We start from the raw sequence: 12,345 nt of genomic DNA, 5'->3' as shown, positions 1-12,345 counted from the left end.
CTGCTTGCAGCGTTCCCCATCAGGGATCCAACCGAGTCCCACTGGAGCACCAGGGCAGCCCCCCGCCCCTGCCCACCACAGACACTCCTAGGGAGTCGTGGGCCGGCCCCGGAGTGACCGCGTTGGGGTCTCAGGACCAAGGAGGAGCCCTGAGGAGGTTCATCATGCTCAGCGGGAAGGAACCATTTGACGCCGGCCGCCAAGTCAGCTGCATCTTCCCGGCTCTGGGCTTGGCGGAGGGCGAGGCAAAACTGAGGGCAGTGCTTTTGCCAGGGCTTGCGGGCGGGTGCCTGGGCGGGCACGCCCCCGCCGCTAGTGCTGCACCCTGGGCCCCTGGCAGCCTCACCTGGCGGCCGGTCCCACCTGGACTCACCCGGGCTGGCACGCGGCTCCTCAGCCCGTCTTCCCCCGCCGCACCGCGTCCCCAGCCAGGCAGCCCGGGGGACCCTGTTCCGACCCCACGCTGGCGCAGGAGAGGCCGTCTCACCCTCGCCCTTCTCGTCCTGCTGTTTGCGTGGGGCTCACCCGCCCCCGCCTTATGCTCTCTCTGGCAGAACCTTCCAGAACCGCGAGTCTTGAGCGCTACTCTCCCGGGGCCGCTGGAAGGGTCCTCTCCTCAGTGGGGCCGCCCTTGACCTTCCGTAACCCACAGCCGCTTGCCTGCCCGCTCCTGGTCCCCTCCGGGTTCGTTCTCGCCCTGACTCGCCCCCTGGGATCTTCCCACCCTCTCCCCCGCCCACAGCACGGGGGTGCCAGGCGGGCAGTGGGTTCCATGTTTCATTCACTGCTGAAGCACAGCTCCCGGATCGAGACTGTCCCTCGTTCCACGTCCCCCGATGGGTGATGTCGGATCATTTTGGACACACGTGGGCAGCTGGTGCCCCGGGAGCTCCCGCGTGACTCGCAGCTGCAGCCTGCGCCCCCTCCGCCCGCGTTCCGACCTGCCGGACGAAACCACAGAGCTCTGCAACCAGAGATCACACCCCCCGGGCCTTTGTCTTTCTTGGCCTCAGCTCATCCGAAGCTTTGTCTTTGGAAAACCAACAGAGCCCTCTGCCAGATAGGGCCGCCGGCTGTCTTGTTGTTTCAGCTGTTTGCGAGGCCCTCTCGTGGCCGCTTGGCCGGGGCCCCTCGGGGAGCCAGGCTCAGGTGACGGGCCTCCCGCCGGTGTGTGGACTGAAAGCTCGTCTTCAGGTGGCCTCCTCCGCCGGCTCTCAGCGCTCCCGGCCACAGACTGCATCGTTCCCTTGTCATGAGCACCTTTCCCCATCAGCCCGCCCGGAACCAAAGAGCACCAGGCCTTAGCAGGTCCAGTGCCCTGCTTCCCCGGGGCTCGCGGAGAAGAGCACAGGCCCTCGCAAAACGGATCAGCAGCTAGAGTTCCCTCTCCTGCAGCCTGAGGACACAGGCAGGGTTCTTGCTCTCCCTAGCAAGATCTATCCCAGATGGCCTTTTTTTTTTTTTTTGGCCCTGCCGTGAGGCTTTCGGGATCTTAGTTCCCTGACCAGGGATCTTACCTGTACCTCTGTGTTGGGAGGGCAGACTCTAAACCACTGGACCATCAGGGAGTTCTGCTTGGATGGAACAGATGGGCCTTCCTTGGAGCGGTTTGTTGAGTAGGGTGGTCGGGTAACTTCCAACTCAGTGGAAGGAGGGGTGAAGGCTTTATTTGCCAGAGACCCCCTTTCTTTTTTTGCCTTTTTTTGGCCACACCGAGCAGCACGTGGGATCTTTGCTCTTTGACCAGGGACTGAACTCGGGCCGCCTGTGTTGAAAGCGTCAAGTCTTAACTGCTGGGCCCCCAGGGAAGTCTCGCCCCCTGTCTTCCTGAGCCCCCAGGAGTGTTCCTTGCCTGTGACCACACCCCCTTCTGAGCTGGGAAATGTGATATATAAGGAAAACTGGGGAAGGTGACCTCAGCTAAGACTCTGAGCTCAAAGTCTCAGCCTGAGTATTTATTTTTACATTTTTACGTCTTATTATTATTTTTCGGCCTTGCCATGCACATTGTGGGGCTTCCCTGGTGGCTCAGATGGTGAAGAATCTGATGGCAATGCAGGAGACCTGGGTTCCAGCCCTGGGTCAGGAGAAGGGCATGGCAACCCACTCCAGTGTCCTTGCCTGGAGAATCCCATGGACGGAGGAGCCTGGTGGGCTACAGTTCATGGGGTCACAGAGAGTCAGACACGACTGAGCGACCAACACACATGCAGCCTGTAGGGTCTTCGCGCTCACCGACCAGGGTGGAACCCGTGCTCCCTGCATTGGAAGCACAGAGTCCCAAGCACTGGGCCACCAGAGAGGTCCCTCAGCTTGGATATTTAAAAAAGCACGAACAACCCAGCTTTACTGAGGTACAACTGGCAAATGAAAACCGTATTACTTGCCTGTTGTTCAGTCACCGAGTCATGTCCGATGCTCTGCTACCCCGTGGACTGCAGCACACCAGGCTTCTCCGTCCCTCACCACCTCCCGGAGTTTGTCCAAGTCCGTGTCCATCGTCATGAACTGTATTTGTTGTCTGTATTGTTTTGATATATACATACATTATAAAATGACGACCGTAGTCAAGCTAATCAACACATCCGTCATCTCAGACGGTCACCTTTAAAACTGTTTTGGTGGTAGAGACACTGAAGGTCTGCTGTTAGTGAATCTGAAGTTTGCGGTGCAGTTTCGTGAACTCTGCTCGGTGTGCTGCACATTAGACGCTCAGAAGTGGTTGATTGCATATAACTGAAGGTTTGTACTTTGACAAGCTCCCTTCCCCCGCCCCCGGCCCCTGGCAGCCACCACCCCCTCTGCTCTGTGTGTTCTGCTTTGTTAGATTCCCCATAGAAGTGAGATCACTATGTGAGATCAGGAGATACTTGTCTTTCTGTGCCTGGCTCTTTTCATTTCGCAGAATATCCTCCAGGTTCGTCCAGGTTGCTATAAATGCAGAAGAATTTCCTTCTTAAGGTCCACTCATTCCATTATGTGTGTGTGTGTGATACAGACGGCACATTTTCTCTACCTGTTCACCCGTTACTGGATACTCGGGCTGTTGTGAATAATGCTGTAGTAAAGGTGGGTGTGGGCTTCCCTGGTGGCTCAGAGGTTAAAGTGTCTGCCTGCAATGTGGGAGACCCAGGTTCGATCCCTGGGTCGGGAAGATCCCCTGGAGAAGGAAATGGCAACCCACTCCAGTACTCTTGCCTGGAGAATCCCATGGAGGGAGGAGCCTGGTAGGCTACAGTCCATGGGGTTGCAAAGAGTCGAACATGACTGAGCGACTTCACTTCACCACGTTCACTTCAAAGGCGGGTGTGCAGGTATTTCTTCAAGATCTTAATCTCATCTTCTCTGGATATACCCTGAGAAGTGGGATTGTGGGATTGTCTGGTCGTTCTATTTTTAATGTTCTGAGGAGCCTCCATACTGTTTTCCATAATGTCAGCCTGGATCTTAATCAAGGTTCGTGGCTTGGAGTCCGTTCTTTGAAAGTCTGACTTGCTTTTTCCCTTTAGTTAAAAACAATAAGTGGGGGAAAGTATTAAATGTCTCCCTGGAGGCGTGGGTGTGGAGGAGAAGGATGGTGTACTGGCTAAATTAGCTTATTTCCATTCTATAAAAATTGTAAGGACTAATGACCCTTTTTGAAAAACCTCAGAGGAATGTTTTATCATAGAATTCTTAAGAAAGACAATCTGTTTACTTCTGTTCCCACCTTAATTTTAACTTCCTTCTTCAGTGGTTTTCCCCCACTCCCTGGGAGGTTTCGTGTTGGGTCATTCTGAAATGGATTATGGATGAAGAACTGGAGCGCTCTAGGGTTCCAAGCTAAGTGACTTTAAGAAGAAAAGCTTCCTCTGACTGTTGCTCATGGTCCGAAGCCAGTACCGTGAGACAAGTCAACAAGTGTTTGTAGGGCGCTCCCTGTGCAGAGGCTTTTTCTTCTAGAAAGGGAGAAGTCTTTGGGGCCTCAAGGTCAACAAAGACCAGTTGAATCTAATTGAGTTTGAAATATTAACTTTCCTTTTGGAAAAAGGAGGAATTTGCATTTCTGAACAATTGATTCATTGCCCTCCAGATGACCATGATTGTTGACTTGGAATTCCTTTTATTTTGATGAAGTGCATATCTGCCTCTCCTGAGTTTATCTGGATCTTCCAGAACTTACATACCTCCAGCCACTCCCATCCAGCCGGTTGGCCGTTGGGTTGGCTGGCTGGATCTGTGGGCTGTTCATTCCTTCCTCAAAGGCAGGGATACAGATGGCATCTCTCAAAACCCCAGCCCTAGTGTGTGCTGTGCTGAGTTGCTTCAGTTGTATCTGACTGTCTGTGACCCCATGGACTGTAGCCCGCCAGGCTCCTCTGTCTATGGGGATTCTCCAGGCAAGAACACTGACGTGGGTTGCCCCACCCTCCTCCAGGGGACCTTCCCGACCCAGGGATGGAACCCACTCTCTTATGCCTCCTGCGCTGGCAGGCGGGTTCTTTACCGCCAGCGCCACCTGGGAAGTCCCAGCCCTAGTAGCATCTTTATATATTATAATTTGGTTCTCCTTTAATAGCTTGGGTGTTCCATAGAGACTTTTAAAATCTGATCCAGAATTTCAAGTCTATGTGTCCTTACCAACCTAGTCAATTTAGGGCTTTTAGGTGAACTAGGGGTAATATGGTTTTATTCTGTGTTTCCATTTGCAGCCTGCAGTTGAAAGCATAACCTTCCATTTCTGTCTTTCAAAACTCAACCTGATTCATTGCTTTTGTGTTTTTCCACGGAAGCTGAATCATCTCTAGTTATGCTAATCACCTCCAGTTAGGTTTATTTTCTTTTAGGACCAGAATCTTAATTTTTTGTTTGTTTGTTAGTGGCTTCCCTGGTGGCTCAGATGGTAAAGAATCCGCTTGCAGTGCAGGAGACCTGGGTCGGGAAGATCCCCTGGAGGAGGGCATGGCAACCCACTCCAGTATTCTTGCCTGGAGAATCCCATGGACAGAGGAGCCTGGTGGGCTACAGTTCGTGGGGTAGCAAAGAATGGGACACGACTGAGCGACTAACATGCTTCCCTTTTTGTCTTGAATTCTTTGGTTTCTTGTGTGTTGTGACTGTGCTGGGTCTTTTGCTGCGGGTGGGCTTTCTCTAGCTGTGGGGAGCGGGGCTGCTCTCTCGCTGCGGAGTGCTGCTTCTTCCTGCAGTTCCTTCTCTTGCTGTGGAGCAGGGGCTGTAGGCTCACGGGCTTCCGTAGTTCAGCACGTGGCTCAGCGGTTGTGGCTCATGGGCACGGCTCACGGTTGTGCCCCACGTCATGTGGGATCTTTGCCGACCAGGGATCGAACCCGTGTCCCCTGCATTGGCAGCTGGATTCTTAACCACTGGACCACCAGGGAAGTCCTTGATTTTTTTTTTTTTCCCCTTAATTATCTTGCTACTCAAAATGTGATCCAAAGACTACATTAGAAATATAGTTTCCAGGTACCAGCCTCACCTAATGAACCTGCATTTTAATAAACTCTCCAGTTGATTTGTATGTGCATCAAAATGTGAGAAGCACTGGTTGATTTAAGATTTTCTTTTTACAGATTACATTGTCAATATGTAAAGGGACACATTTCCATTAAGTGCTTTTTGGACATTTTTTCCTAACATTATGAAACATTTCAAATGTACAGCAAAGTGGAAAGAGTCCTACAGTAAGCTCCCTGGACTGTCCACCCAGATTCAACCATTAGCTTAGTTATTTTCCTTTCCTTTCCCTCCAGTTACTTTCTATCAAGAACTTCGTACAGAGGGGCTTCCCTGGCGGGCCAGTGGTTCAGACTCTGAGCGCCCGCTGTAGGGGCCTGGGTCTCCCTGGTCTGGGTGCTGCAATCCTGCATGCTGCACAGCGCAACCAAAAAAAAAAAAAAAACCATACTGCTCTTTTATTTGGGAATTCCAAATAAATGCCAGTAAATTCCACGTGGTCAGGACTCGGTGCTGGACGTGGTCAGGTGCTCCATCCCTGGTAGGAGAACTACGGTGCAGCCGAAAAACCAAAACAGCAACAAAAACCCCAAACACACAAAACTCTAACAGCACGACTGTTAGAGAGAAGCATGTCTTGGTAGTAAGGGTCTCACCCCTTCTTCTAGAATCCTTGATGGGTTTGACACGTTTGCACTTGGTTTCTCGTGAGTCAGAGAAACACGATGGGGTGGGAGTCGGGGAGCACTGGTGTTTCACAGAGTGGGGTGCTGGTTCTTGCCCCCCGATCTGGAACACGGGGCCCCAGAATATTCCCCCCTATATGGTGAGCGGGTTCAGACATCATCCCTAATGTTGATTCCAGCCCTGTAATCATCAGTCTATTGCAAATATTATTAGCATCACTAATTCTCAGGTGGAGAAACTGATGAACCCGTTCAATACTCGAATAAGAAGGAAAACATGTGTTGGCATGGGAAAGTGATTATTTCCTAAGCTACTGAGTAAAACACAGCTGCACTGGCAGTTTTAACTCTGTTTTCTTGTCAATTTCTGTTCTTTCAGGAAACCTTACAGACACACGAAGCCTTCCACCATCTGGAACTCAGAAACTCGACTGGGGAGGACTGTGGCTTCTGGACTGTCCAGGTGTTTCACAGATGTGAGCACTTGTCCCACACTTGCCAGCTGGAGCCCCGAACAGCTGCACGGCCTGTGCTCCGGCTCACACAACCCTGAACCGAGGGGTCGTTTTCCAAGTGGCCGAGAGCAGCTGCTGACACAGCGGTCTGACGGCCACACGCTGCCCGCCGCCTCCCGGAGCTGGGCTGGAGAAGGCCTCGTTCGGGGCTGGAGCCTCCTGACTCTTGAATTAGGATTCCAGGTGGGGGCCTCGTTTCTGCAGCCCCCAACATCCCTGTAGGCATCCCCATCACTCCCCGTGTCTTCCCGGCAAACTCCCCCACCGCCTCACTCCACAGGCTCGGAATCCTCCCCGATCACCATGGCCTGGCTTTCCCTAAAGGTCTGGTTGGTGGGGCTGAGTTTCCTGGGATGTCTTTATCCTCTTGTGGATTTTAGCTTCAATGGGGAGACAAGAGGCCAGAAACCGAATTTCGTGATCATTTTGGCGGATGACATGGGATGGGGTGACCTGGGAGCCAACTGGGCGGGCACGAAGGACACTGCCAACCTGGACAGGATGGCTGCAGAAGGAACGAGGTGAGTGCTGGGGTGCCAGGCCGGGCCTCTTTGGATGTCCTACCCTGACTCTCTGGGGGAAGGGGGCTGTGTAAAAGCACTTAGAGAGCAATTGCTGGGTCCATGTTGATTTAATTAATTGATTGATGAATTGGTTTTTCAGCCAGTACAGCAGCATGAAGAAATCCATCCATCCATCCATCCACGCCTTCATCCATCCATCCTTTCATCTATCCATCCCTTCATCCATCCATCCATTCATCTATCCATCCATCCATTGCTTCATCTATCCATCCATCCCTTCATCCATCCATCTGTCCATCTATCTATTAATCTATCCATCCATCCATCACTTCATCTGTCCATCCATCCATCCATCCATCCATCTATCCATTCATCCATCCATCTATTCTTTCATCTATCCACCCCTTCATCCATCCATCCATCTATCCACCCATCCATTCATCTATCCATTCATCTACCCCTTAATTCATCCATCCATCTATCTATCCATTCATCTATCCATCCATCCATTGCTTCATCTGTCCATCCATCCATCCCTTCATCCATCTATCCATCCATCTATTCATCTATCCATCCATCCTTCCCTTCATCTATCCATCCATCCTTTCATCCATCCATCCATCTGTCCATCTATCCATTCATCCATCCATCCCTTTCATCTATCCATCCCTTCATCCATCTATCCATCTATCCATCCATCCATCCATCTATCCATTCATCTATCCAACCATCTATCGCTTCATCTGTCCATCCATCCATCCCTTCATCTGTCCATCCATCCATCCCTTCATCCATCCATCCATCCATCTCTTCATCCATCCATCCATCCATCATCCATCTATGCATACATCTATCCAATAACACTTTTTTTTTTTTTTTTGGCTGTGCTCCTCAACTTGTTATGATCTTAGTTCCCTGACCAGAGATCAAACTCAGGTCCCTAGCAGCGAGAACACTGAGCCCTAACGGCTCAGGGAATTCTGATAACACTAACTTTGTGTGTGTGTATATTAGGAAGTGGAAACACAAAGGTGAACAAGATAAAGATCCTTGCCCTTAAGGTCTCTTAGTGGAGACAGGTTGAAAGGAAAGTACAGATTACAATCTAGTCCAGGAGCTTGCATCAGGAGTTTCTGGAGTCTGTGGGGAGGGTGTGGACCCCAGCCTGGAAGTTTAAGGGAGAAGGTGACCTTTGGAGAGTGGCGGAAAGTCAGTGGGGCACACAAAGGTCAAGGACTTAACTGTGAGCTGACAGGATTTATGGCCCATTTATGGCGCACTGAACTCTGAAGGCGGCAGAGAGGAAGAGGGGTGTGTATCTGAACCAGTCCAGTTGTTTATAAATTTTTTGCTCCAATGCAGCTTTCCTCTCTTTGAAAGTGAGACTGAGAAAAAGTGTCAGGCTTCCAGACTTTGGGTTTTCCTTATTGGGTGGATGTTGCTCTGACTGGCCAGATCCCATCTGTCAAGGTTAAATTCCTCTGGTGGGGAATCACGTATATCCATTCTTTTCCAGATTCTTTTCCCATACAGGTTACTACAGAGTATTGAGCAGAATTCCCTGTGCTGTACAGTAGGTCCTTGTTGGTTATCCATTTTATAGATAATGATTAGTTTTTGATACACTTTCCACTTGTTTGTTGTTATTCAGTCACTAAGTTATGTCCGACTCTGCGACCCCATGAACTGCAGCACACCAGGCTTCCCTGTCCTTCACTATCTCCTGGAGTTTGCTCAAACTCATGTCCATTGAGTCGCAGATGCCATCCAACCATCTCATCCTCTGTCGTCCCCCTCTCCTCCTGCCTTCAGTCTTTCCCCGCACCAGAGTCTTTTCCAGTGAGTTGGCTCTTCACATCAGGCGGCCAGAGTATCTGAGCTTCAGTTTCAGCATCTGTCCTTCCAATGAATATTAGGGGTTGATCTCCTTTGGGATTGGCTGGTTGGATCTCCTTGCAGTCCAAGGGACTCTCAAGAGTCTTCTCCAGCCCCACAGTTCTTCAGTGCTCAGCTTTCTGCATGGTCCAACTTTATGGTCCTCTACTTTCCTCTACTGTTTAACCAGTCTCCACTCACCACCTGGTTCCCGGTTCCCGGTGAGGCCCTCGGGATGCTCACTTGGCTGTCTGCGGTGCGTCCTGTCATCACCTCTGCTGCTCTTCATGGCAGCTGCCTAACCAGCTGACCACCTGTGTTGGGTTCAAAACACCAGCCCCAAATTCACGTCTGCCCAGAGCCTCAGAATGTGACCAAATTTGGAAATAGGGTCTTTGCAGATGTCATTAGTTAAGGATCTCTGTGATGTCTTACTTGATTTAGAGTGGCCCTCAACCCAACCACTGCTGTCCTTACAGGAAGAGGAAAGGATGCAGAAGAGAAGGTGAAATGAAGATGGAGGCAGAGGATGGAGTGATCCACCCACAAGGGTTGCCAGGCAACCATCAGAAACCAGGGGGGAGGCCTGGGATGGGCTCTGCTGATGAAGCTGCAGAGGGAATCGACCCTGCGCCACCTCGATTTCAGGCTTCTTGCCTCCCACACTGAATCAGTTTCTGTAATTGCAGGCCCCCCGGTCTTTGGTCATCTGTTGCAGCAGCCACAGGAGACTGTACAGCGCCCTTCTAGCTCTGGGCGTCAGGAGGAGAAAGGCCTCGTCTGTCCTCCTACTCTTGTACTGCTGCACCGAGCCTGGCGCCTAGGAGACAGTTCCTAAATATTTGTTCATCAATAATTGGGCTTCAGGAGTTCCAGGTGCTTTGGAATGTCACCCCAGATTTTTCATGTCAGATTCTTTTCTTTTTCTCCTCGGGGAGAGAGTTAATCCCTAGCATTGACCAGAGCCTCAACGGGAACTGGGTTGCCTAATGCTCAAGGACTTCTGCTTTCCATGTTGAGTGGGTTTGTGGAGAAGTATGTGGCCCCTTGTTTAAACCGAGATTTGTGAGGCCCTGGGCTCTGCTCGCGAGCCGTCCCCACCTGCGTGCTCAGCCCCAGCGGAAAGGGCCTCTCGGGGACCAAAGGCCCGTGCACCTGGGGGCTCTCCTCCCTTCCTCCTGGTGTCGCAGCCCTGTGGCAGGGCCCTCGGACGGGTGTCGACAGCTTTTCACTCTGCATTTTGTTGACAGGAAAGCGCGCTTCCTGTGAGGCCAGGGCTGATTCACTGCGGGCTTTTCCCTGCCTGCCTGCTCGCCGCTGGTGGGGAACCGTGACTCTCAGAAAGAACACTTATTGCCAAACGGGGGCCAAGGGGGACTTGAGAAACTCTCTCTTCTGTTATCTCCCTTTCTTTCGTGTGCTCGTTTCCTAGGATTGTGGCAACCAGTTACTTCAGACGAGGTGGCTTCCATGAGAAAGGGTGAAATATCAGGGCTCCCTGGAGGGTCAGTGGTTAAGACCCCTCAGTCCCACTGACGGGGCTAGAGTTTGATTCCCGGTCATGGAACCAAGATGCCACAGGCCGAGGGGCATGGCCAGAAGTAAAGGAACACATGAAAGGGTGAGATGATGGCATCTCACCGGGCAACGGGGATGGACTCAGACACGATCATACCAGTGAAGTGAGGCAGAGAGAGACAGATGCCACGCGATATCACTTACCCGTGGGATCTGAAAAAACGGATACCGTGAGCTTGTTTACAGAACAGAAACAGATTCACAGATGTAGAAAACAGATTTAGGGTCGCCAAAGGGGAAAGGTGAGGAGGGATGAACTAGGAGTTTGGGATTGGCAGAAACACAGCATTGCACATAAAACAGGTAAATGAGAAGGACCCGCCGTGCAGCACAGAGGATCGCGTTCAGAATCTTGTAATAACCTATAATGGGGAAGAATCTGAAAAAGAGTACCTAAAAGGAAGGGAAGGAATGGAGTTTGGGCACGTAAGCTAGGATATGTAGAATGGATAAACAATAGGACCTGACTGTGGACACACGGAGCCACCTTCAATATCCTGTGTGACAGACCGCAGTGGAAAAGAATACGAAAAGAATGAGTGTGTGTAACTGAGTCGCTTTGTTGACAGCAGAAATTAACAGAATGTTGTAAATCAACTACATGTCAGTAAAATTTACCAAAAAAAGATATATATATATAAAATGGTGGCTCAGCTGGTAAAGACTCCGCCTGCAATGCAGGAGACCTGGGTTCGATCCCTGGGTTGGGAAGATCCCCTGGAGAAGGGCATGGCTACCCACCCCAGTATTCTTGCCTGGAGAATCCCCATGGACAGAGGAGCCTGGCGGGCTACAGTCCATGGGGTTGCAAAGAGTCAGACATGGCTAAGTGACTAAGCCCACAGCACGCAATGTAAATATATGGGTTCAGTCCCTGGATAGGGAAGATCCCCTGGTGAAAGGAATGGCCACCTACTCGAGCATTCTTGCCTGGGAAGTCCCATGGACAGAGGAGCCTGGTGGGCTACAGTTCATGGGGTCGCAAGGAATCAGACAGAACTTAGCGACTGAACAGCAGCAACAACTGGAGACACGCTCGCTGTGGTTTTTGTTGTTAGAAACAGTACACGTTTGAATTGTCCATATGAACTGGCTCCTCTGCGTGTTGAGAAGTCCAAGAGAGAACTGTGGAGGAGAGCGGACCCGGGGCAGTCCCCAGGGAATCCGTGGACCGTGCATGCCGGATCAGCACCTGCCGTAACAGTCAGTAACCCGTCCCGAGTGCTGCCAGGCCCCCGGCATTGCCCCGTTCGGCTCTTGCCACCACCCGAGGCTGCACTTCTTCCACAGGTGAGGGACTCAAGGTCACATAACTGGCACAGAGTTAGTGAGTGGCGGAATCAACATCCTCCCGTCGAGAGCCTTCTCGTTAAGGGCTGGGTGGGAGAGGGGAGTTTGCCAAGAGTGTCCTTCAAGGCCTGGGCCGGCGTTGCCAGGAAGAGGGAAGGCAGCTGTTGAAGGGGGTGGGGATTGGAATCTCAGTAGTTTTCCTCCGTTTGAAGCTGGCAAAGGATTTGTGTGCTGCGCAGGTGGAAGGGGCGGCTGAGAGATGTGGTTTAGTCGTCAACCATTGTTTTCTGGTTTGGTTTTCTTTTTGGCCTCACTTTGAGGCTTGGACTCTTAGTTCCCCAGCCAAGGATGGAACCCCTCCGGTGCGAGCCTGGAGTCCTAACCTCTTGACTACCTGGGAGGCCCCCATTCACTTCTTTTTCA

General features: G+C 51.5%; 1 protein-coding gene across 8 annotated transcripts in view; it reads left to right on the top strand.

Moving 5' to 3' along the window:
• ARSG (arylsulfatase G) overlaps positions 1 to 12,345 on the top strand; it is a 103,954-nt gene that overhangs the window by 40,772 nt on the left and 50,837 nt on the right. For 6 of the 8 annotated variants that reach the window (XM_061393026.1, XM_061393024.1, XM_061393025.1 and 3 more), the window contains exon 1: positions 6,853 to 7,176. In XM_061393026.1, the coding sequence (XP_061249010.1) occupies positions 6,959 to 7,176 (218 nt within the window). In that variant the 5' untranslated portion in view covers positions 6,853 to 6,958. Of the gene's footprint in view, positions 1 to 6,519; positions 7,177 to 12,345 lie in introns of those variants that run through there. The other 2 variants (XM_061393027.1, XM_061393028.1) reach the window with 1 other exon arrangement.

This window comes from Bos javanicus, chromosome 19, assembly GCF_032452875.1.
Source record: "Bos javanicus breed banteng chromosome 19, ARS-OSU_banteng_1.0, whole genome shotgun sequence".
Classification (NCBI taxonomy): Eukaryota; Metazoa; Chordata; class Mammalia; order Artiodactyla; family Bovidae; genus Bos; species Bos javanicus.
Note: the sequence above shows the minus strand (reverse complement) of the source record. Positions and strands in the feature narration are given on the sequence as shown.